Consider the following 22,037-nt stretch of genomic DNA (forward strand, 5'->3'; position numbering starts at 1 on the left):
CGAGGCCCCAGAGGCCCCCTTGTCCTCAGTTCCCCCAGCTGTCAGGGGAGTCCAGCCACGGTGGGAGGGAAGAGGGAAAGGAGGAAGGAGAGCAAGAAGTGCCAGGAGCAGCCACCCGAGCCATCATCCATGCATCCATTCTACAAGTCTTTACTGCACGTTCCCAGCCAGGAGCCAGGCTAGGGTGTGGGTAGGATGCCGGGAGGGCACCAGGCCCTGGTCCCCAGGAACTAGCTCCTAATCTGGCTCTGGGAGAAGGGCGGGGTGTGGGCAGCCGTAGGGGCACCTTCTGGGTGGCGGCCCTAAAAGGAGCGGCGTTGACACGGGGTGGGCCAAGGGGGTGAGAGGAGAGAAGGCTTGGGACAGGGAGATGCGCAGAGGGCTCTGTCGGGGAAGGGGTACATGCATGTAGCCCGTGGTGACAGGGGGAGGCTTGCGCATGACAGGAGCCAAAGGGACCACAGAGGAAGGGGGAAACTGAGGCAAGATTCTGGAGGACCTTGAACCTGGGCTTAGCCTGAAATCCATTAAGATCCATGCAAGAGAATCGAGCAGGGGAGTCACTGAACAGGTCCATGCTTTAGAAGGCTAGGACCCAGATGGAAGGAGCCCCGAGTGTGAATCCTGCTGCTAATGTGCCAGTTGTCACTCTTGGGGGCTCCATTCCCACCTTTGGATATGGGGGTGGGGTAGGCCCTGAAGGCCACTTTGGGATCTCTGAGGGTGACGGAGGGAGCAGAGAAGGACCGGGTGAAGGGAGGGGGCTCTCCAGCAGCCCTAGCCAGTCAGTTTGCCTCCTGACACAAACAGCCTCCAGGTCTGGCCTCCACAAAGTCCTTTCCCCAAGATAAGGTGGGCTCAGTCTTCCAGGACCCACAGAACTCAGAGGCTACCCTCCAGGGCAGCCAGTGGGAAAATGAGGTTTCCCATAGAGCAGAATGATTTCCAGCAAGCTTTGCCGGGACACATCTGCTGGGTAGAGTGAGGAAACCTGCAGGGAAGGCCTAAGGAAACCTAGAGGGCAGCTGTGGTCAGAGCAAGACAGAGTTAACCAGGGAAGGCTTCCTGGAAGGGGAGCTGGCTGTAGAGTTAAGCCTGGAAGAAGAGGGTCTGAGCGATCAGAAAGAAGCCAAGGCAGGAAGGAGAAGGGGCCGGCGCCAGGTCAGAGGGGGAGAGAGGGGGCTGCTCCTGTTTTAGCTGGGGAGGTAACCTCACACATCCCTCACGGACCCAGGAGCCAGCAGAAGAGCTCCCACTACCAGCCCCGGCTCTTTGAGTGCTCCAGTCAGACAGGCCGCTTCATCATGACAGAGATCATGTTCTTCAGCCAGGACGACCTGGATGAAGACGACATCATGTTACTGGACACCTGGGAAGAGGTAAAGCCTTTGGATGCCCTCTTGGCCCTTGCCTTGCTCTGGCCTCCCCTCATGGGAACTGTGGCCCGGACAGTGCGGCCAGCCCCTGGCCGGAGGTGCGGGGCACTCCGGCTGCCTCAGCCTTCAGAGCCGAGCCGGTGGCCCCTCAGAGCAGGGGCTCAGAGGGTGGCGGCACGGCAGATGGCAAGAAGACGGCAGGGAGGATGGGCGGCTGGAGGGACAGGAAGGCCGGGCCCGGTGAGCTGAGGCCGGCGAGGAAACGAGAGGAGGTCCTGTGGGTTTGGGCCGGGGGCGAGGCTGACAGGCCGAGAATTGACGGGGATTCTAGTGACTTACAGGGGGGACAAAGAGAAGCACCCCGTCTTCCTGGTCTTGTTTCTCTGCCGAGAAATAGGCCCACTGTTGGGGACAGTGCTCACGGGAGAGCCTCTAGGGGGTGCCACCGGCCTGCGGGTCAGCCCTAACCCCAAGGAAGCCTGGCTTCCAGCCCGACCAGGGCTCCCACCTCTTCCTACTGTTCTGTGGTCATGGAAGAGCCCCTCCCGGAGCTCTTCCGGCCCTCCTGCCCCACCGAGGAGGGCACAGCTCTCCTCGTGCCAGGCGGTTGGCAACAGCCCTTCTCGCCCCTCAGGTCTTCCTGTGGATTGGGAAAGACTGCAGCCCGTATGAGAAGAAAGAGTCGGTGACGATGGCGCGAGAATACCTGAAGAGCCACCCAGCGGGCAGGGACCCGGCCACCCCCATCATTGTGGTCAAGCAGGGCCACGAGCCCTTCACCTTCACTGGCTGGTTCAGTGCTTGGGACCCCTACAAGTGGAATGTGAGGCCTTGCTAGCCCCCCGCCCCGTCTCTGCCCCCCGCCTGCCCTCCCCTTTGCTCTTCTCCGTCCCTATCCCCGCCTCCATGGCTCCTCTCCGGCCCCCTCCCCTGGGCCCCGCATCCCCGCGCCCCCCTCCCTCGGGCCTGACAGCCGCCCCCTTCCCCTCCAGAACGACAGATCCTACGAGCAGCTGAAGAGCAGCCTTGGGGACATGTCCGCCATCTCGGAGATGACCATGGTGAGTGAGGCAGGCTCTGCGGCTCGGGGACTCTCCTCGGCCTGACCACTGCCAGCTTCAGATCAGGCCTCACCGGGCAAACCGGGACCCAGGACCCAGGGGGCCCAGGTGGAGGCCCCAGAAAGGCCGTGGGCACCTTTCCAGGCTCGGGCTGGAGCTAGTGTGTGCCCTCTGGCTGAGGGAGCCACCACGGGGCATCCCCAGGCAGTGGAGGAGCCATGGCAATGGGCAGGGACACTCGCCCCTGGGGTGTGACCCGTTCTGGGGCCTTCCCCATCCATGGTCTCTCATGGTGCCCACAGAACCCGGGCAGGGGATGGGCAGCACTGGCTCAGCTCCTCCTCTCCTGGGCATAGGAACTCAACAACATCAATCTGATCCAGTGGCTGGCAGATGGACGACCTGGCAACCCTGGGGAGGGGGCTCCTGGGACCCCCGCGGGGGCCCCCGCCATGGCCCCGAAGCCAATCGGCAGCAACCCAACCTCCAGCTCCAGCAGCCCCAGAAGCAGCTACTACAGCAGCAATAGCAATTACAACAGCGAGCTGTCCCCGGTGCCCCCCTCCGTGGAAGCGGCTACCATCCCTGCCACCGTGGGCACCTTCCCCCGGGAACAGCTGATCCACAAAGCCGTGGAGGACCTCCCCGATGGGGTGGACCCATCCAAGAAAGAGGTGAGGGAGGGCCCAGGGCATCTCTAGCCCCCTCCTTGGAGAGTCTCAGAGGGCTTCCAGTAGGGGGAGGACTCCTGGGGCAATGCCTATGGCACACGGGCACTCAAAGGACCCGGGACCCTGGCTGGAGGGCCAGGAAGTCCCTTCCTCTCTCAGTCTTAGTTCCCTCAGTTACAAAATGGGGAGAATAACCGGCAGACCCCCCTCACAGGAGCATCGTGAGGAGAGGGAGCCGGAGTTCTGCCCCTGGCATGGGGGGCACTGGGGCTCCAGGGCATCCTGCGTGTGACCTTAGAGGAGTCATTGCCCTGGTCTGGGCCCCCTGCTCCCTGGGTGTAAACTAGGGACTGGGATCCCGTTTAGGGAGGAAACGTTACCCCCAGGCTGAGGAGAAGCAGGAGAACAACAACAATAAAGCACGGATCCCGCTTTCTAGTATTTTGTCCGCAAAACTGAGGGCGGGGGCTCCTATTACTCTCATTCTTATAGAAGAGGAAATGGAGGCAGGGAGAGGTCAAGTGACTTGGCCAGGGTCATACAGCTAGTGTTCGAGGCTGGATTTGAGCTCAGGGCTCCGTGGGGGCGAGGCTGGCCCCAGGTCTGGCTGTCAGTGGGCCTGCGGGGGCAGGCTCCGGTATAACGGCCTCAGCAGGGCCTTTCTGGGGGCAGTCCTGCTCCCCTTCGAGGGACAGAGCCCCGCTGCCCCGGAGAAGCTCTTAGAGGAACGGGCACTGGGCGGGCAAGCCTTCTGGTTGTGTTCGGTTCTGGCCAAGCAGCTCTTGGGAGGTGCGTCCCGTGTGCTCACAGTCCCTGCTTGAGAAGGCCGGGCACTCGGCAGAGCTAGGGGTGGGCTAGGTGCCAAGCAGATGCCAAGGGGGTTCAGGAAGGAGGGAGGCTTGAAGCAAGGTCCTGCCGAAGGGGGAGCTGGAGGCAAACTCTGAAGGAAATAGGGGCTTCTCCCAGGAAGAGGAGAGAAGAGGGCGCACAGCCTGGGCAAAGGCAAAGAGGTGGGACACGGAACCAGCAGTAGGTCGGGTGCCCTCTTGCTGGGAAGAGGGTGCAAAAGGCTAAAAAGGTCGACAGGGCCTGGCATGTGAAGGGTCAGAGAGGAGGGGCTTGGACGCCAGCTTAGAGGCTTCACAGGGCAAGCCACTGACGCCGGGGAGAGAAGCAGGCCAGGGTCAGCCCTCCTGAGACGCCCGGGCAGTTCCCTGGTGGCAGGCAGTGCCAGCTGGGCCTGTGCCAACCCGGTGCCCTCTGTATCCTTCTCGCCCCTCCCCAGCATTATCTTTCAGATTCAGACTTCCTAGATATCTTTGGCAAGTCCAAGGACGAGTTCTACCAGATGGCCAAGTGGAAGCAGCAGAACGAGAAGAAGCAGCACGGCCTGTTTTAGGGTCCCAGCATGCTTGGGACATGCACCCCCCGGCCCCGGGGCCCCAGCGGGCCTTTGCCGCCCCCAGAACTCCTCGTTCCAGCACACGGGGGTCCCCGAGAGCTCCAGAGGCTGAGCTGAGGAGGAGGAAGGGCAGCCTGCCGTGCCCTCGTGGTGCCCTCGGCGGAGCCCGGCTGCCAGCCCCCACTCCCCTGCACCCCGCAGTCTGACAATAAAGGCTTGCCACCCTTCTGAGCGCCCCGCGCCCCCTCTGTGGGCCTGATGGGAGGGCTGGTTGGCCGGAGACCCTGGAGTCAAACCTCAGCCGCTGTGGGGGTCTCTGAGAGGGCAGGGACGTGGGCAGAGCTGGGCGAGAGGCAGCTTGGGCTCCCTCGGAGGCAGGAAGGGGGAGGCTCATGGCACGGACACGGAAAGCATAGCTAGTGGGATGAACCTGAAGCCGGGCCTGGCTGGGTCTGAATACTGAATACCCACCTCGCCCCCCCCCCCCAATGGCTAGCTGGGGCAGCCTTGGTTTCCCTCTGTGGAACGGGCAGCATCACACAAAGGGCTCCCAGGACACGAGCCGCCCATCTCCAGCCACAGAGGAGGAAACCGATCCCCGGCCGGGGACAGGCCGTGCTACGGACTCCGGAGGCAGAGCTGGGACCCCCTCCCGTCCGAGGCCCAGCGCCCGCGCCTTCTCCCTGCCATGGGAGACCTTGGAACTGCCTGGAGGCTGCTGCTGGAGATGCTGGCAGCGACTGCGGGGTGTCATTCCTCGGGGGCTCTGCAGAGTCTAAGCTCGGCCTCATTTCCCTCCGTCCCCCCCCCCAGTCTCTCCCGAAAAAGGGGAACCTCCAGGATGAGCGGGAGGGGGCCCGGCCGGCCTGGCGCCACTGGGGCTCTGGGAATGGGGCAGGAGAGCCAACATCTTCCGTTTGGATTGTCCAGGGTTTTCCGTTATCCAGGCTCTTGCCTCTTCCTTAGCTCATGGAGCTGATGGTAGGAATGGGACTAGAGGCCCTGTGTCCCCCCACCTATCCCCAAAGGGGAGGCCTGGGAACAGGGAAGAGACCCCCAGAGCCTGATTCTGACGGTGGTCGGTTCTGGCGCTGGATTCAGGTTCTGCTCCTTGGAGCATCGGCTCATTCTAACTTTATTAAGATCCGAAGCAGGCGTCTGTCCAAGCACAGGAATGGTTGTAGTGTAACTCAGCTCTACGGGTTCCCCAGGAACCGCCCCCCCACCCCCCCATCCAGACCTCTCCTTGCCTCCCTCCACCCCCAGGGGTTGGCTGGACAGAGATCTCAAAGCCCTTCTGGGCTGAGGCAGTCATTCCGGAAGGTGAAGAAGTTTGCCCTCCTGGGTCCTCCCAGCTGTCAGGACCGCCAGCCCCTTTAGCTCAGGACGGGGAGGAGGAGACGTCACTGCGGGGGCGAGCCTGAGGGGGATCCCCGAAGTCAAGTTCCCCAAGCCAGGACCCCTTCAGAGAGGCACGGCTCCCTCCTCCTGCCAGGCTCCAGCTTTGCCCTCTCACGTTCCCATGATGGCCCAGGCCAGTCTCTGACAGTTCTGGGGCTCTGGGGAGCCAACGGGGCAGAGGGCTGCTGGTTCTTGGCCACTCCTCGGCAGGGAGGCCAGCTGGGACCCCGGCCTGCCCTCAGTCCTCAATGTTGACCTTCACAAACAACGTGGCTGACGGATACTGGTCCCCGTTCTTTGACAGGAGGTGGATGTGGCGATAACCTGCAGAGAGTGGGGCGATGGAGAGAGAGAGAGACAGACAGAGAGAGAGAGACAGAGAGATGGAGGCAAAGAAGGGGAGGGGGAGAGACAGACGGAAGAAGTGAGAGGCAGAAGATGGAGAAACAGGGAAAGGAGGGAGGGAAGGGAGGGAGGAAAGGAAGGAAGGAAGGAAGGAAGGAAGGAAGGAAGGAAGGAAGGAAGGAAGGAAGGAAGGAAGGAAGGAAGGAAGGAAGGAAGGAAGAAAGGAAGGAAGGAAAGGAGGGAGGGAGGGAGGAAGGAAGGAAGGAAGGAAGGAAGGAAGGAAGGAAGGAAGGAAAGGAGGGAGGGAGGGAGGAATCCAAATGCTAGGCCACAGGTCTAACTTAAACTACTCAAATGAGAAAAAGACATAGTCCAGAGCCTGACAGCTGTGATCACAAATCAGGGCCAGGACCCAGAGAACCAGGGGGACGTCCCTCCTAACTAAAGCCCACCTCCTACAGGAAGCCTTCCCTCCCCGCTTAATTTCAGGCTTCCCCTCTGGTATGTATTTCCTATTTGCCTGGTGGCGGCTTGTTTGCCACATGTCTTTGGTCTCCCCATCACGCTGGGAGCTCCTTGTACCCAGAACGAAGCTCCAGGGACGTAGCAGGTGCTTATAAAGGCGGGAGACTGAGGCCCTAAGGGGTGCTGAACAGAGCTGTGGGGAGCAAGTTCTAATCCTTCTGGTCCTGCCCATGTGACCTTGGGCAGATCTGCTCCCCTCACTGGCCTGCCTCAGTTTCTTCAATCGTTGAAGGGGATGGAGTGGATGGTGTGTAAGAGGGAAGGGGTGCAGCTAAGAGGAGACACTCATGGGAGAAACTGGGGGGGGGGATAAACCCAGGGTGGGGAGGCCTTGGTGGGCAGGGGGCACCTTCCCTGGTGAGTGGCTGAGCCCTGGCTGCCCGCTGCCCACCAGGCCCCGGAACAGCGGGGGAGCCCGAGCCCTCACCTTGCTTGAGGCTGAAGAAGGGGATGGTGCACTGACCCACGAAGTCGTTCTTGGAAGACGCGTCGTAGTCTTCCACCACAAAGCGCACCAGGGCGAGCTCAGGGACGTCCACCTCGAACTGGAACTCCTTGTCCCACTGTGGGTTGAAGCCTGCGGGAGGACGAGGTCTGTGCAGGAGGGCCAGGAGAGGCCACCCCGTCCTTCCCCCAGCCCAGGCCAGGCCAGACACCAACCCCAGATGGAGGGTCCCCCTCAAGCCTCAGGCCTGGCCCTGGCCACCTGATGGGCTGCCCCTGGGCCCTGCAGAGCCCTTCCTCCCACGTCCCCCGGGGCCTGGCAGCTCCATCAGCTCTCCTCCAGCCACCCCCTTTCGGGAGCCTCCAGGCTCTCCTTCCCCTGTGAGGAAGTCGGGAAGGAGAGCGTCGTGTTGGCCCGGGCCAGAGGAGCTGCCTCAGAGCCGCCTCCCGTATTCCAGCCACGGCTTCCCTCCATCCTCTCCCGCCTCCTTTGCTACCAGCCTGTGCCAGCCTCCGTTTGCCTCGCTTCTCGGCCCTTCCCGGCCTCACAGTGAGCCAGGCAGGGCGGCCCTCCCAAGGCTGCCCCCCATCTCCGCCCTGCTCCATCTGCCTGCCTGCCCGCCTGCCTGCCTGCCTTCTCTCGGCCCTCCCATCTGCCCACTTTCTTCTTAGCAACACTCTACGCGCTCTGCCCTCTCCCTGAAGGCCGGCTCTCTTCCCAGCTGCCCACCACCCATTCCCGGCCCTGAGGCCCAGGGCTGCGAAAACCCCCTTCGTTACCTCCCCAACCTCAATGGCCTCGTTTGGGCCGAGGGCGCCTCGGCCTCCTGGCCCGGCCCGGAAGCCCTGTGGGGTCCCGGTCCTTGCCTCATCCCCCTCCTGCCTCCCTGGTGTCTCTAGCCAACCAACTGCCGAGTTTGGCCAATTCTGCCTCGGAAAGCTGCCCCTCCCTCCACTGCCACAGCCCCCGGCCCGGGGAGGAAGGCAGAGCCTGGGGGTCCGCAGTGGACCTGCCCAGTGGGGGGGGGGGGGGGCTGAACGGCTGAGCACCTCTCACAGGCCTGTAGTGAAAGCATTTTCTAAGGCCCAAGTCATTCCCAAAGGGGGAGGCTCGGGCTTTGGGTGGCAGGTGGAGATGCTCATCCCCACCCCCCCGGGATTATGGGCCTCCTCCAGCCCACAGCGGCCCCCCCAGGGCAGGACCCTGTCCGATGATACCAGCTCCCCAGAGGCCTGCCCAGGGGCCGAGCAGAACCATCTCTTCTCTCCCTACTTGGCAGCCACACAAAGTGAGGGGAGCACTAAGTCTGGGGGACTGGCAGGGCCCCTGGAGCCTTCTCTCCTCTTGCCTAAGCACTGCCAGCTTCTTCGCCCAGCACCCCGGAGCAGGCCCGAGGAGGGCAGGGCGCCCCGGCCTTGTCCCTCCCTCCTCCTGGCCTCTCTTCATTTGCTGTTTTAGTGGCGAGGTCGTAGGGCACCCACCCCGCCCCGGCCCCGGCCTCAGCCCCGGCCCCCTCCCTGCTCAAGGCTGGGCTCACCGTTGTTGTCCACCACCGGGGTCTGCATGCTGGCATTATCGCGGGCGACCCCGTGAATCTCCACGGTCACCTTGGGGTCCACGATGGAGTTTTTGCTCTTATTCACTTTGGGCAGCTGCTGCCCAGAGATGACCTGCGGAGGACAAACCGGCGGGGAGGCTCAGGGCGGGAGAGGCCTGGGAGAAGGGCCGGGGCTCAGGCTGGCCTCTCCAGGACAGGGGCCTGGGCTTCAGGGAAGGCCTCTCGGGAGCCCTGGCCGAGGCTGGGCAGGGCAGCTCCCACCCCCGGACACGAGCCCAGCCTCCTCACGTGGCCTCCCTACCCGGACCCGGAGTCTCTTCCGGTTCCACCAGGGCCCCTCGGCCACAGAGCGGGGGTTGAACCTGGAGGTGGGGTCTCGGAGGAAGGCCGGCTTCAGAACGTAGCCGGAGAAGCCGTTGTCCTGGAAACGGCCTTGGTACACGTCCATCTCCAAGCCTGGCGTCTGGAAGTTCAAGGCCACTAGAAGAGGGAAGGGCGAAGGCCTCTGTGAGGAAGGTGCCCAGCAGCCGGGGGACCCAGCCTCCTGGAACCACAGAACCCCCAAAGAGGAACCTCAGGCAGTCCCAGAGCGAGAACGGATCCGAGCTGGCACGAGCCCCAGAACCCAGAGAGCCGGCTTGGACCCACCTGGGACCAAAAGCCCAAGGAGCGGGGACGGCCTGGGCACTCGGCCCCCTCTCAGCTGCCCCAGGCTCTGGGTCCCCCTGAGAAGGGCTGCCGAAGGGGAGGAATGGAGCCTGAGGGCTCCGCTTGGGCTAGCTCCACCGCCGCACGCCTGGGCGAGCCGCCCGGCCTCTGTTTGCCTCCATTCCCTCATCTGTCAGAGGATGACGACAGCAGCGCCTCGTAGGGCACGAAGCCACTCACTAGAGCAATGCTAGCCACTGCGGGGGGACAGCTAGGGGGCTCCCTGGACGGCTGGAGAGCCAGCTTCGAATCAGTGCTCCTAGCTGGGTGACCCTGGCCGAGTCTCTTCACCCCCTTGCCCAGCCCTTGCAGCTCCTCTGCCCTGGAACCAATACACAGTACTGATTCTAAGAGAAAGGTAAAAACAAGAAGGCCAGAAGGGCGAGCGCGGCCTCTGCGGCACCTCCAGAGAAATGGGCTGGCCGGAGCAGCTGCCCCTCCCAAGAGGCCCCGGAAGGGCTCCCCAGGGTGGCAGCTCCCCAGGGGGGCAGCTCCCCAGGGGGGCAGCTCCCCAGGGCTCTCTGGGCAGCAGCTCCAGGAGAAGGTGAACTCCTCGAGGGCACCGAGCGCTTCCTCTGGCCTTCCTAGCAGCAGAACCTCCCCAGGCCTTGGCGCACCATTACGTGCTTGTCTAGTGAGGTGAACGTTTCCATTCCCGGGTTCAGCCCTTCCTCCTGGGGAAGCGTCCGGCCCTGCGCCAGGGGAGGGGGAGGGTCCCTGGTGACCCAGCCGGCCGGCCAGCGTTCTCATGACTCAGGGCCGATTTCCCTTCCCACCGCCCTCGCCTGACTCTGTGGTTCCTCTCCAGGAATTCTGGGAGCCGGTGCCAAGCCGTCCCGGCCCCCCTCACCGATCTGGCAGCCGACGTTCCACATGTCCACCGGGTTGTAATTGGACGAGTCGGTTCTCCAGCCGGCAGGGTAGATTCTGCTCAGATGCTTGATATTGTGGCGGATGAAGCTGTTTCCTGGTTTGAAGCAAAACAGTGAAACGGTGGATAGCGTGCCTGGCCTTCCTGACTCCAGCTCGAACTCATCTCTTCACCCTGTTGGCCTCGGTTTCCTCATCTGTAAAATGGGCTGGAGAAGGAAATGGCCCACCGCCCCGGGCTCTTTTCCCAGAAAGCCCCCCAGCGGGGTTGGGATGAGTCGGACAAGACTGAACCAGGTGGCTGATGTTTGCAGAAAGCCTCCCGTGTCCTCGACACACGGCATCTCTCGAGCCTTGTGACATTCTGAGAAAGGTACTCCCGGTGCTAAGAGACCCGTCTGACCGACAGGGAAACCGAGGCCTCGATGAGTGCTAGCTGGCCCTGAGAGAGCACCAAGGGGGCACGAAGCCCCTTAGCGATGCTGACTCGTTTGACCCTTTGACTTGCTCACAGTCGTGTAGCGACTAACTGGAAGAACGGGCTCTGCCGGAGGTTCGGATTCCCAAACCACTGGACGCCACGCCGCGGTGGCTAGACCTCTGCATCCTGGGAGCCAAAGGCCCCGGGGCCCAGGCTGGCCGAGATCAGGGGCCCCTCCGGCGTGCCCTGAGCCACTGTGTGAACACCGACCCCTGCAGTGCCCTCGACCAGCTCTTCACACCCTCCTCAAAGCTCTCCCGCCCTCCGGGAGCCCGCCTGGGTCCCAGGAGCACGAAGCAGGGGCGTCCGGGGAACGAGGGCCAGGGAAAGCCTTTCTCGGGGGGCCGGGGGGGGGCAGGGCAGGAAAGGAAGGTTTAGCCCCACGGCTCCTGCTTTGGGCTTCTGCAGCCCGCCGTTCCCATCCAGCAGGAAGGCCTGGGAGGGGCTGGGGGCTCCCAACAGGACACTAGTGGGTGGGTGGGTGGCTCGGTGAGTAAGTACCAGACTCCTGGGCCAGCTTGAGAGCCCGGTTCTCGGTGAAGGACGCCATCTCGTAGAAGGCGGGGCCCGAGGCCGGCTCCCGGAAGCCTTGGAAGTGGACGCTCTTGCAGTAGACGACCAAGTCCGAAAGCTCTTTGGCCAGCTTGAGCTTGTCGTTCTGGGGCAGAGAGAAGAGGGACGGAGAGACCCAGAGCCTGAGAGACGCGTGGAGAGACGGCCCCGAAGGCTGAGGGAGACACTCACAGAGAGAGCAAGAGGCAGAGGGCGAGAGACACTCGGAGACCACCAGAGACAGGAGGAAAAGTAGAGACTGAAAACAGAGGGATGGACAGACCCAAAGGCGCACATCCAGGGGCCAAGACCAAGGGAGGCCCAGACCAAGAGACGCCCAAGGATGAAGGCCCCTAAGGAGAGACAGACCCCTGGAAACAGGGATCCGGATCCTGACCGTGACCTCACCTAGGCGCCCCCCCCCCCACTCTCTGTCTCTCCATCTGTCTCTCTGTTCTCTCTCTATCCCCGTCTCTGTCTCTCTCTCCCTCTTTATCTCTCTCAGTCCCCGTCTCTGTCTGTCTCTGTCCCTCTGTCTCTCTCCCTTTTTATCTCTCTGTCTCTCCCTCTTTATCTCTCTCAGTCCCCGTCTCTGTCTGTCTCTGTCCCTCTGTCTCTCTCCCTTTTTATCTCTCTCTGTCCCCATCTGTCTCTCTCTTCCTCTTTACCTCTCTCTCTCTGTCTCTTCCCATCTCTCTCTCCCTCTTTATCTCTCTGTCCCCGTCTCTGTCTGCCTCTGTCTCTCTCCCTCTTTATCTCTCTCTCTCTGTCTCTGTCTCCCCACCTCTGTCTGTCTCTGGCCACTCCCTGCTCCTGGTCCTCCTTCCCCAGCATCAGTCACAGTTGGGGCTGGACTGTGGGACCCGACGACAGGAAGTACAGAGACCCAGAGGCGGCGGACAGAGAGAAAGTGGAGACATGGGACCCCGTGTGCCCCCCGGGCCTCCCCAGGGCTCCTACAGACTGCTGCTGCTTCACTTTCATCTTCACGGCCTCGTCTTCCATCTCGGCAGCTTCATCCTCGTCGGAGACGTCAGCAGCCTCCGAGCCCCCCTGGCTGGCCAGCAGGCCCCCCAGCTTCTTCCCCTTCACCAGGATCTTCTTCTTTAGTTGCTGGGGATGCAATACGGGGCTCAGGTTCTGCCCAGGGACGCACCCGTCCCGCTGTCAAGGTCAGAGCAGCCCCATCCACTTCCAGGCGGCGGGCACGGCCCCTCCCACAGGGTTTGGGGCTAGGAAGGAGGTGACCTTGCAGTGCCCCCTCCAGTCTGCAGAGTCTAAAATGTGTGGCCACTCCTCTGCCTAGCTTGAGTGTAGAACTCAGGACCCCATTGCATATCCCACGGGTGCTGTGTATCCCCCCTGGATACATACCCAGAGGCAACGTGGCGTATGGAGAGAGGACCCCTATGTATGGGCTGTGTGACCCTGGATAGGTCACTTCCCTCTCTGCACCTCAGTTTCCCTCTCTGTAAAATAGTACCTCCTCCACAGGGCTATTGAGAGGCCCACATGGGCTAATGGGTGTAAAGTGCTTTGCAGCCCTCTAAGCAGAACAGAAAGGAGAGCTCAAATGGCCATCGTGTCCCCCATGAGTGAGCTCAGATGGCCGTGCCGGCTCCCTCCTCTCTGCCCCTTTGCCATCTCCTGGGCTCTCCGCGCTATGCCCAAGCAGCTGTGCTGGCCCCCGAGTCAGAATTATTTCCAGTGAGGGGGATCACAGCCCAAGCATTGGGCTTCCAGTCAGGGGAGCCCCGAGTTTGAATCCTGCTTCTGCCACTGACCAGCACGGGCCAGTCAGTTCCTGCCTCTAAAGCCTCCATTTCCTCACCCGGAACCAGGGACAAGCGAGAGCCCTTTCTGCCACCCCACAGAAATGTGGTCAAGGCAGCGGATGTGGCCCCTCCTCCCCTCCTCCCCCTCTGGGGACCCCCTGGCCCGGCTCAGAGGCCTCCTTCCTCCGCCCTGCCTCAGGGGCTCACCTCGGGGGAAGGGAAGTCTGTCACCATCTCGTCCATGGGTCTGTCAAGCAGCAAGTCCCCCAGGATGGTCCGCAGGTGGTGGGCCATGACTCTCTGCTGCTCCAAGCTGCAGTGATTCTCCAAGGAGATGATCACGGGGTATGGTGACACCTGGGGAGAGAGCCACACATGGCCGCCTCCTCCAGGAAGCCAGCCCAGGGACGTCCTCCAGGAACAGGGGCCTGGGGAAGAGCTTGCCCTTCCTCCTCCTCCTCTTCCCCCCCCCCCCACCTTGAAGGCGTAATTCTTGATGGCCCTGATGACATCGCAGAAGAGGATCTTGGAGGTGAAGGTGTAGCCGTGGTAGATGACCGGCTCCATGTTGGGGCCGTCCCAGCAGTCCAGCTCCACACAGCGGCAGCCTTTGGACAGTGCCCTGGGGGGGCGCAGAGGGGGGGATTGGGGGAGACGCCTGGCGTCAGGCTGTGCTCCCCGGAGCCTCCTCCCCGCCCGGCTCCTACCGGATGTAGGCCTCGGTGCTGCTGGGCCCTGTGAGCTGGTCCTCCATCAGGTAGGTGTTATGGGAGGACGAGATGAGGTAGTGGTGGAGGGGCCGGCTCATGTCCTGGTAGACGCGCCGATGGGCCAGGCTGAAGGCGCTCCCGTCGGCCGACAGCAGGTACATGAGGAAGCCGTCCTTGGTCATCCGCTGCTGCTCCTTGGCTGCCCGAAGGGCCCCCAGAGGACAGTCAGGGCCCTCCCCAAATCCCGGGCGCTCCCTCCCGCCGCGGGCCCCGACGGCGTCTGCCCAGGGCAAAGACGAGCCGAGCCTAAAGGATGGGAGGCGAAAGCCGCGGCAGGTGCCCGAGGGGCGCCCCGAGCCCGGACGGCGGGGAGCTGGGCCGTGGGCCGTGCCAGCCTCCCTCCCCGGGCCCTGGCCGACACTCACCGGCCTCGTTGGGCTCGTATCTCTGAATGAGGGACAGGGCCAGCTTGGGGCCGGCCTCCTCTTCCTTCTGCTCCTGCCTCAGGAAGGCGGCCAGCTGCTCGGCGGTCAGCGTCTCCCGGGAGCCCGAGAGGGCCTCAAAGAGTCCGTCGATCTCTTCCCGCTGGGTCAGCATCCGGTAAAACGTCTCGATCTCCTCGTCCTCCAAGGATTCCGTCCGGGACTTGTCACATTCCTGCAAGGGTGCAAGGGAGTCCCCGGCGGTGGGGTGTCTGGGGGCCACGTCCCTGCCCCGGGCAGCCCCAGAAGGGGCAGAGCCTCTCCCGGCACCCCGCCCCCACCGGCCGGGGACACATCAGGAGGGTGGCCGGGCCACACCGGAACAGAGTCAGGACCGCCAGGACCCCCCGTCCCATGGGCAGGGAGGGCCCCCCAAGCTGCAGCTCTAGGGACTCCTGGGGAGGGCGACGTCTCCTGGCTCCCCACCCGCAGCGCCCCAGTTTGGGATCCCCTGGTGTATTCTGGGCATCTGTGGCCCGGCGTGGTGTGCGTCGTGCACGTGGGCGCTCCCTGGCGCCCTTCTGAAGGGCAGGAGCCGGTCTGGGCGGCTCGATTTGGCCCTTCTCTCCGCGGGGACCGGCCCCTGGTAGGGCCTTTGGCAGTCTCTGGGCCGCTTTCCGCTCGGCCGGGGCCGGGAGCAGCGAGGGGAGAGGAGGCCCAACACCCGCTGGAGAGCCTCACCTGGAAGATCCTCCGGGCGTAGCTGTCGTCCATCTGGATGTTCACCTCCTTCAGGAAGCTCTTTAGCTCCTTGAAGCTCATCTTGTTGTCTTTGTTCTTGTCGGCCTTGCGAAGGCAGGAGTGGATCCAGCTGGGGCCAGATGTAAGGAGAGCCCGGCCGACCCAGGAAGGCCCCCAGACCCTTCGTCCCACCTCCAGGCTCCCCCCTAGCCGGACATCTCGGAACCTGCCGCCCCCTCTGGGCTCAGGTGTGTGCTGGGACTGGGCAGGGAAGGGGAAGAGCCAGCCAGCCAAAGAGATGAGGAGAGGAGAGGAGAGGGGGAGGATGGCGCGAGAGGGACAGAGGCACAAGGACCAGGAGGCTCGAGTCCTTGGCGGAGTGGGGGCAGAGGGAGGGGCTCGGAGCCCCCACTCGAGGCCTTGCCAGGCTCTGTTTCCAAAGGGAAGAGAAGACGGGCCAGAGAGCGGCCCACCTTCGATTCCTGGGAATCGTTTCAAAGCCGGCCGCCAACGTCCGGAAAGGGGAGCAGCGACTCCAGAGGGCCAGGCTGCCCCGAGGCGCGGCCTTACCAAGGAGCTAAGCGGGCAGCCGGCCGAAGGGGAGGGCTCTGGCTTCCCTAGATCTTAGCAAAAGGCTTTGACCAAAAGAGCCAAGAGTACTCCGGGGGAGAGATGAGAGAGGGCAGTTCTAGAGCACCTGCTGTGTGCCAGGCACTGCGTGTGCTGCTGGGGCTTGTGAATATCGCCTCATTTGAGGAAGTATCTGCTATTATTATCTCCATTTTGCATCTGAGGAAACTGAGGCAGAGGTGAAGTGACTTGCCCAGGGTCACACGGCTAGTGCGTGGGAAGGACCCAAGACAGTAAGATTCCTGACAAGGAGAATTGTCCCAGAATAGAAAGGAGGGGCCAAGGTGAGGAGAACAGAGAGCGGCTGCGGGGGTGGGGTAGGCTGGGTTGGGCTGGGCAGCTCCGATCTGGCTGCCTCGGCCTCGCCCCTGGGCGCTCCGGTGGGGCGGCCCCCTGGACTGCCAAGCTCCCTAAGGCGGACAGGGGTCTCCCTCCTTCATTCACCTCATCTCAGTCCTGATTGGCGGGGATCCCTCCGCCCTGGGATGGGCCCGCAATAGGCACGGACCCGCCCGGCCTTTGCCTTTTCTGGGCGGCCCCCGGGACACGCCCACCTCCCCGGCCCCGCCCCCTCCGCCCAGGATACTGCTGGAGCTTCTGCTTCTGGCTCATGGAGCCGGCGTGCACGATGATCTTGCGGAGCCCCTCCACCCAGTGCCGGGCCTCGGCCTCGGACTCCGCGATGAGGTCCAGGTTGCTCCGCTGGTCCTTGAAGATGATGGAGAAGCAGCGGTGCTCGGGCGCATCCCGGGCGAACTTCTCCATGCCCTCCGTCTGGTGGCCCCGCCTCACCTCCTGGATGTCCTCCACGGAAACTGGGGGGGGAGCAGAAGGAGGAGGTTGGACACCCCCGGGCAGGCGCGCGGCGGCCAGGCGGCCGGCCGCGTTTCCCAAAGCTCTCGCCCGCCCGATGTGGGCCGCGGAGTGGGGGTGGGGGGATGGGCACCTATTAAGCGCCCCAGGTGTGCCTGGGAGGTAGGTGCCACTAAGAGTTCTCTTCTACAGAGGGGAAACAGAGGCAAGCAGGGGTTAAGGGACTTGTCCAGGGCCCCATAGCTAGTGTCTGAGGCTGCACTTGAACGCAGGGCTTCTTGCCTTCAGGTTCAGCGCTCTATCCATCCGCTGGGCCTCCGGGCTGCCTCAGGGCCCCAGGGGCCAGCCAGTCAAAGGCCTTTATCTTCTAGAGAAGGAAACTGAGGCCCAGGGAGGGGGAGGGGCATGCACAGCAAAGGCAAGCAAGCTGCCCAGTGAGGCAGAGGCAAAGCCAGGAGCCTTGGTTCCCGGGCGACCGTTCTTGAGAGCCAGGGGAGGAGTGGAGGGAAGGAGGCAAGGGAAGAGACCAGAGACTGGCAGAGGCCACCCGGGCCCTGGGGTGGCCCCGATGCTGCCCCTTGCTCTTGCCTAGCCTGGACACGGAGTCAGAAGGTAAGGGAGGGCAAAACATTGATGCAGAGCCTGGGGCGGAAGCACGTGGGCAGGCGGGGGCTTCAGAGGCCCCCCTCCCCCTCCCAGTCTGACCCAGAGAAGTGGAGATCCAAGCCCAGAACCCAGGTCTGCTCCCTGCCTGGGTGGGGAAGAGAGGAGGCAGGCCGGGACCAAGAGGAAACAGATGTGCCTGGTAGGCAGAGTGCTTCTGTTTGCAGAGGTCGGAGCCCCCAGCACAGGCACCAGCCCTGCCTGCGGCTCAGATACATTGTATCCATTCTCTGGGCAACTGTGTATCAAAGCAGGGAGCTAATGGGAGCCCCGGTTTGGGCAGGGCCAGTTCCCTCAGTTTCCCCATCTGTATAAAAGGGGCCATTGTCTCAGCCAGGAAAAGCGGCTCCAAGGCCCAGTCCAAAGGGAAGAGCCTGGCCGGTCACACCCACAGGGTCAGAACACAAAGAAAGTCAGATCTAAAGACTGGAAAAAACGTCACTGCGCATGGATAGGCTGAGCTACCAAGCTAGAAAAGGCCGTATCCGTCACACTGCCAAAGAATTCCTTGATGGAGCTAGAAAAACAGGAGGCCCAGAAGGTCCAGGGAGCCAGCGGGGGAGCCCGGAGGGAGGAGGCTCTGCAGCCATCGATCAGCAAACGGGTGGCTCAGAGAGAGAAGTGGGGATCAGGGGGACGGGCTAGGGGGCATCGGCCTCAGCCATCCAGGCTCTGCTGAGCCCAAAGAGCCCAGCTTTGGGGCTAAGAACCCGCCGTCTGACAAAACCAGTTCCTGGCCCCTGCTCCACGCTGAGCCTCGAGGCCGGGGCCGTCACGCCGACGGGCATCTCATGCTTGTCTCCGTGAATGGAATCTCTCTAAAGGCAGCCTCGGACCACTTTACACAGAGGGCCGCCTGCCCCAGAGCGGGCATCGAGCTCCCAGTCCACCCGGGCCCCCGGCTCATCTTCAGAGATGCCGGCTGGCACGTCTCTCGTCCCGTACCAGCAAAGGCTGTCAAACTCGATGTGAGCCTTTCGGCTTATCCCTTTTCAAATCCACCTCGCTGGACTGGGCGCAAAGCTCTCGCCTCTCAGGGCCATTCTGCCCGCCACCCTGGCACTAGCTGGCCCTGCCCGCTCTCCAAGGGGACGTCAAGTAGTTATGAGTGCAGCCAGGGAAGCAGCTTTGACCGCCCCTGCCTGGGCCACCCTTCGGCCCCCTCTGGCCTCCCAGGCACGAGAGGGAAGCTTCGGTCAGGCTGGAATCCAGGTACCCGGCTCTGCCTTTAGCGTTTCCTCGTCTTCCGATCTGGTGGTCCCCCTACCAAGGAAGCCGGGCTGGCTCTGGGTGAGCACAGCTTCCTTCCTGAATGTTAGTAGCAATCGATGGCATCACAACCCTATTTCCTCTTTTCGTCTGGAATTGGAACCCTTCTTGCTGTGTGACCCTGGACAAGTCACTTACCCCTGTGGGCCTAGCCTTGGCAAGTGAAGGGTTAAAAAACAAGGGACTGAATTGGGACATTTGCCCTTCTCCAGCTGGGCGCCCGGCACCCTCTCCCAGCTTTCAGTCACCAGAAGGTCTTCCACCCGCTGAGCAGCCCACATTTCCTAGGGGGCGCCGGCTTGAGGAGCTCAGGGTGGCTCTGAACTGACCCGGCCCACGTGAGACTTTGGTTCAGTGCTTGAAAATGAGATGTTTGGCAAGCTCTGAACATGGTGCCTGGCACTTAGTAGGTCCTTCCCAAGCCCTTGCCTGTAGGAGACAAGGCTGGGAAGTCTGCAGAGGGCCGGCGGCGGCGGTCTGGGCCTCTCCTGCCCTCCCTGGCACTCCCTGGCATCCCGTTACTCCCCTACTTTGAGAGGCAGTTTGTGTCTCCCTGAGTAGCTTGTAGGGTCCTCGGTCCAGTTCTCTGCTGTTTGGAAGGGGGGATTCCAGGGGGAACGGAGGACCTGCCCATTGGCCTCACCTACCTGGCCCTTCCTGATAGCCCGAGGCAGTGCCCATGAGCCAGGGGGCAGCGAACAGCACTGACCTCAGATCTCAGGGTTTAGAAAAGGAAGAGACCTTGGAAATCATGGTGCCTAACAGCTGCACATTAGTCACCCTCTCTGGGACTCAGTTTACCCCTCAGTGGTCTAGGAAGCACCTAGGAGATCCACTGAGGCAGAGAAACTCACCAGGGTGTATTAGGCAGGATTTGAACCCAGGTCCTGACCCCTAGTCTGCCCCCCTCCCCGCCCGGGGCTCTGGGATCGAGGACGGGCATCCCTCTGGATCTCTCCTGAACCGCCCCCAGAGCTTGCAGACCCCACCCTGGTCTCACACCCTTGTTTACTCAGCCAGGAGTTCCCACACGGAGTCTCACACGTCCTTGGCACCTGGCACCCTGCTGCCAGGCCTCATTTCCGTCCTTTTACCCGCTTAGTTTGGGCTGGAAGCCAGCTGCCCGGCCCCACAGTCCCACCTTCCGTGGCCCAGGGTTCGGGCCTCTCTGACTCATCCCTCGGCATGTCACCAGCCAGATTTCTGACTCTTCGGGGCTCGTTGCCACGCTGCCCCCGGCGCAGGGCGGATCATGGGCCTGAGGCCTAGATCTCCTCCCCGCTCAAAGCCGAGGCCTGCAGGCCCTGCCGTTTGGACCCGGAGAAGGCTCGGGAGTTGGGGGGCCTGGCTTTCAGCATTGGTTCTACCGCTCGGGACAGGCCTAAGTGGCCTCTCTGGTCTCCTCCGACTCAGCCTCTATGAGCCTATGACCCACCAGACTCAGTTTCCTTATCCGTAAAAGAGGCAGCTGGCCTAGATCACCACCCCCAGTCAGGGCCCCTCCCAGCCTCGGTTTCCTTATCTGTAAAAAGAGTCGGTCGTGCTCAAGGGCCTCCCCAGGTCTCTTCCCGTCTTAGCCCTGGAATCCCATGAAGGCCCCCGTTCTCGGGAGGGCGTCCTCCTCCCCGGGCTGATGCTGGTTCAGTGTCGGGCCCCTCCCCTGACAGACTGTCCAGTGCTCGGCCGAGGAGGCGGGCAGGAGCTGTTTTTGGTCAATGGCCGGGGCTCGCCCAGGCGGGGATCCAAAGGGAAAAGGAGCTGCCTTCAAGGCTGAAAGTCAGAGCCGCCAAGAGGGGGGAAGGTAGCTGGGATGGAGGCGGAGGGCACCGGCAGAGGCCGCTGCACCTGACCTGGTGCTCGGGGGTCCGGCTTCCCCTTCTCAGTGGCGTGACTGTTGTGGTTGACTTGGGTCTGACTCTTCAGGACCCTGTTGGGGGTTTCCTTGGCAAAGGCACTGGAGAGGTGGGCCATTTCCTTCTCATTTTGCAGATGAGGAAACTGAGGCCAACAGGGCAAAGTGACTTGCCCAGGGTCACCCAGCTAATAAGGGTCTGAGGCCAGATTTGAACTCGGGAAGAGCAATGTGCCAACTCCAGGCCTCCCCAGCTTCCCTTTCTCAGTGCCATCCCTTGAATACATTCTAGAAATGTGCCCGGACTGGCCTGCACTTCAGAGACTACCTTCTTTCCCCTTTCTGGCGATTCCTCCCCATCCCTGAGGGGAAAGGCCCAGGGCTGCCTGGCCTGCCCTCTCCCTTCCTCCCCAGTGCACGGCCCAGGCCCCGCCATGGCAGAACCCCCAAGGAAAGCAAGCAGGGTGGTCTGACAAAGCCTGCTCTCGAACCCAGGCCGGCCCTGCCCGGCCCTGCCCGGCCCTGCCCTGCCCGGGGCAACTCACAGAGCTGGGACTCCGGGGAGCGCATCATCTTCTTGGACTCCTGCCAGATGGTCTTGCAGTCTTCCTGCAGCTTGTAGAATCTGTCCTTCCGCCATGAGCTGGACTTGACCTTCTGGAGCTGGGAGCCCTTCAGCAGGAACTTCAGGTCACCGTCATCCTGGAGGCCTGGAGGGAGGGGACAGGAGGGTTGGTGCCCTGTCTCCTCTGCCCCTGCATGGGCAGTGCCCCCCACCCAGGTCTCCCCGCCCCCACGGTCACCTCTGACCCCCCCAGATCCTTTCCCAAGCCCCCACCATCCCCCCATCACAGCTGCCAGCTGGCTTGGGCTTCTCTGGCCAAACCTCCTGGTTCTTCTGGGGCCTCCTTGTCCCCCCATGGTGGGGCTCTCCCACGGCCTAGGCTCAGTGTCGCTACTCCGCCCCCCCCACCCCGGGACTTCTGGGAAGGGTCTGCACCTCAGTGCGTAGAGACCTCCTTCTCCCCTGTGGAGCAGTCACTGAAGGCTTGGAGAGCTCCCAGAGCAAACTCTGGGAGGTAAAGAGATTCTCGGAGTCAGAGGTGGGGCCGGCGCTATCCATTTTGCCTCCCTGCCTCTCCCCATGGGCCCATGACATCTGGATCCCTGCGGGCTGCTCTGGCCTTGTTCTCCAGCTCCCATCCTGGAAATACTGTACATTGGTTCCAGGGCTAGGCAGCGGGGCTCACCCAGCTAGAAAGTACCTGAGGTAACATTTGAACCCAGGACCACCCCATCTCCAGGCCTGGCTCTCCATCTGCCCTTGGGACATCCCTACTAGGAAGTCCTCTCGGCAACTTCCAGAGCTCAGCCTGTGATCACTCCCTACAAATCTGCCCCTTCTCTAGACAGTTCTGTCTCCCGCCACTCCGTTCGACAAACAGAATCGGTACCAAAGGGGGCAGGGCCCAGGTTCCGAGCGTGTGTAGAAAAGCCAGGGCCCCTCCCTCGTGGGCTCAGGGTCTGGTAGGGTGCTGTCCCCTCCCCACCCACCCCTAAGCCAGAGCGATGGGAGAGGAGAGCTTGTTCTCGGCCGGGGCGAAGGAGGCGTCAGGAAAGGCGGTCTGCTGCCTGAGCCCAGCTCTAAAGGATGTTATTATTATTCAGTCTTGCCCGAGTCGCCATGAGCCCATTTGGGGTTTGCTGGGCAAAGAGACTACTGTGGGTGGTCATTTCCTTCTCCATCTCATTCGACAGAGGGGGAAA

At 62.7% G+C, this 22,037-nt stretch overlaps 2 protein-coding genes across 5 annotated transcripts in view; one reads left to right on the forward strand and one right to left on the reverse strand.

The window, feature by feature from the left end:
* Positions 1 to 4,738, forward strand: part of VILL (villin like) — a 44,217-nt gene extending 39,479 nt beyond the window's left edge. For all 3 annotated transcript variants that reach the window (XM_044670173.1, XM_044671016.1, XM_044669390.1), the window contains exons 16-20: positions 1,235 to 1,379; positions 2,011 to 2,199; positions 2,369 to 2,437; positions 2,794 to 3,111; positions 4,394 to 4,738. In XM_044670173.1, coding sequence (XP_044526108.1) covers positions 1,235 to 1,379; positions 2,011 to 2,199; positions 2,369 to 2,437; positions 2,794 to 3,111; positions 4,394 to 4,507 — 835 coding nt within the window. In that variant the 3' untranslated portion in view covers positions 4,508 to 4,738. The remainder of the gene's footprint in view (positions 1 to 1,234; positions 1,380 to 2,010; positions 2,200 to 2,368; positions 2,438 to 2,793; positions 3,112 to 4,393) is intronic.
* Positions 4,739 to 5,635: 897 nt separating this feature from the next.
* On the reverse strand, positions 5,636 to 20,901 carry PLCD1 (phospholipase C delta 1). Of its 2 annotated transcripts, XM_044656764.1 has the most exons (11): positions 14,306 to 14,538; positions 13,878 to 14,079; positions 13,648 to 13,792; positions 13,378 to 13,527; positions 12,356 to 12,508; positions 11,345 to 11,501; positions 10,343 to 10,459; positions 9,086 to 9,264; positions 8,764 to 8,896; positions 7,209 to 7,358; positions 5,636 to 6,235 (listed from the first exon to the last, which is right to left on the reverse strand). In XM_044656764.1, exons 1-11 carry the CDS (start codon positions 14,475 to 14,477, stop codon positions 6,150 to 6,152), a joined length of 1,644 nt encoding a protein of 547 aa, XP_044512699.1. In that variant the 5' UTR covers positions 14,478 to 14,538; the 3' UTR covers positions 5,636 to 6,149. The 2 variants fall into 2 exon arrangements, with proteins under 2 accessions (XP_044512699.1, XP_044512700.1); XM_044656765.1 differs by lacking the exons at positions 5,636 to 6,235; positions 7,209 to 7,358; positions 8,764 to 8,896; ... (1 more) ...; positions 10,343 to 10,459; positions 11,345 to 11,501 and adding exons at positions 15,044 to 15,173; positions 16,260 to 16,488; positions 20,816 to 20,901 and having other exon boundaries at positions 12,121 to 12,508; positions 14,306 to 14,537.
* Positions 20,902 to 22,037: the final 1,136 nt, after the last annotated feature.

The sequence above is a fragment of the Gracilinanus agilis genome, chromosome 1, assembly GCF_016433145.1.
Source record: "Gracilinanus agilis isolate LMUSP501 chromosome 1, AgileGrace, whole genome shotgun sequence".
In the NCBI taxonomy this organism is placed as follows: Eukaryota; Metazoa; Chordata; class Mammalia; order Didelphimorphia; family Didelphidae; genus Gracilinanus; species Gracilinanus agilis.

What these genes read in the sequence shown, in the direction of transcription:
- PLCD1 (XM_044656764.1), bottom strand. Translation starts at nt 14,477, where the DNA reads ATGCTGACCCAGCGGGAAGAGATCGACGGACTCTTTGAGGCCCTCTCG. An exon ending in AGCACCGAGGCCTACATCCG is followed by an intron (nt 13,793 to 13,877) that starts GTAGGAGCCGGG and finishes GCGCCCCCCCAG; the next exon opens with GGCACTGTCCAAAGGCTGCC. An exon ending in CCCGGTGGTGGACAACAACG is followed by an intron (nt 7,359 to 8,763) that starts GTGAGCCCAGCC and finishes GTCCTCCCGCAG; the next exon opens with GCTTCAACCCACAGTGGGAC.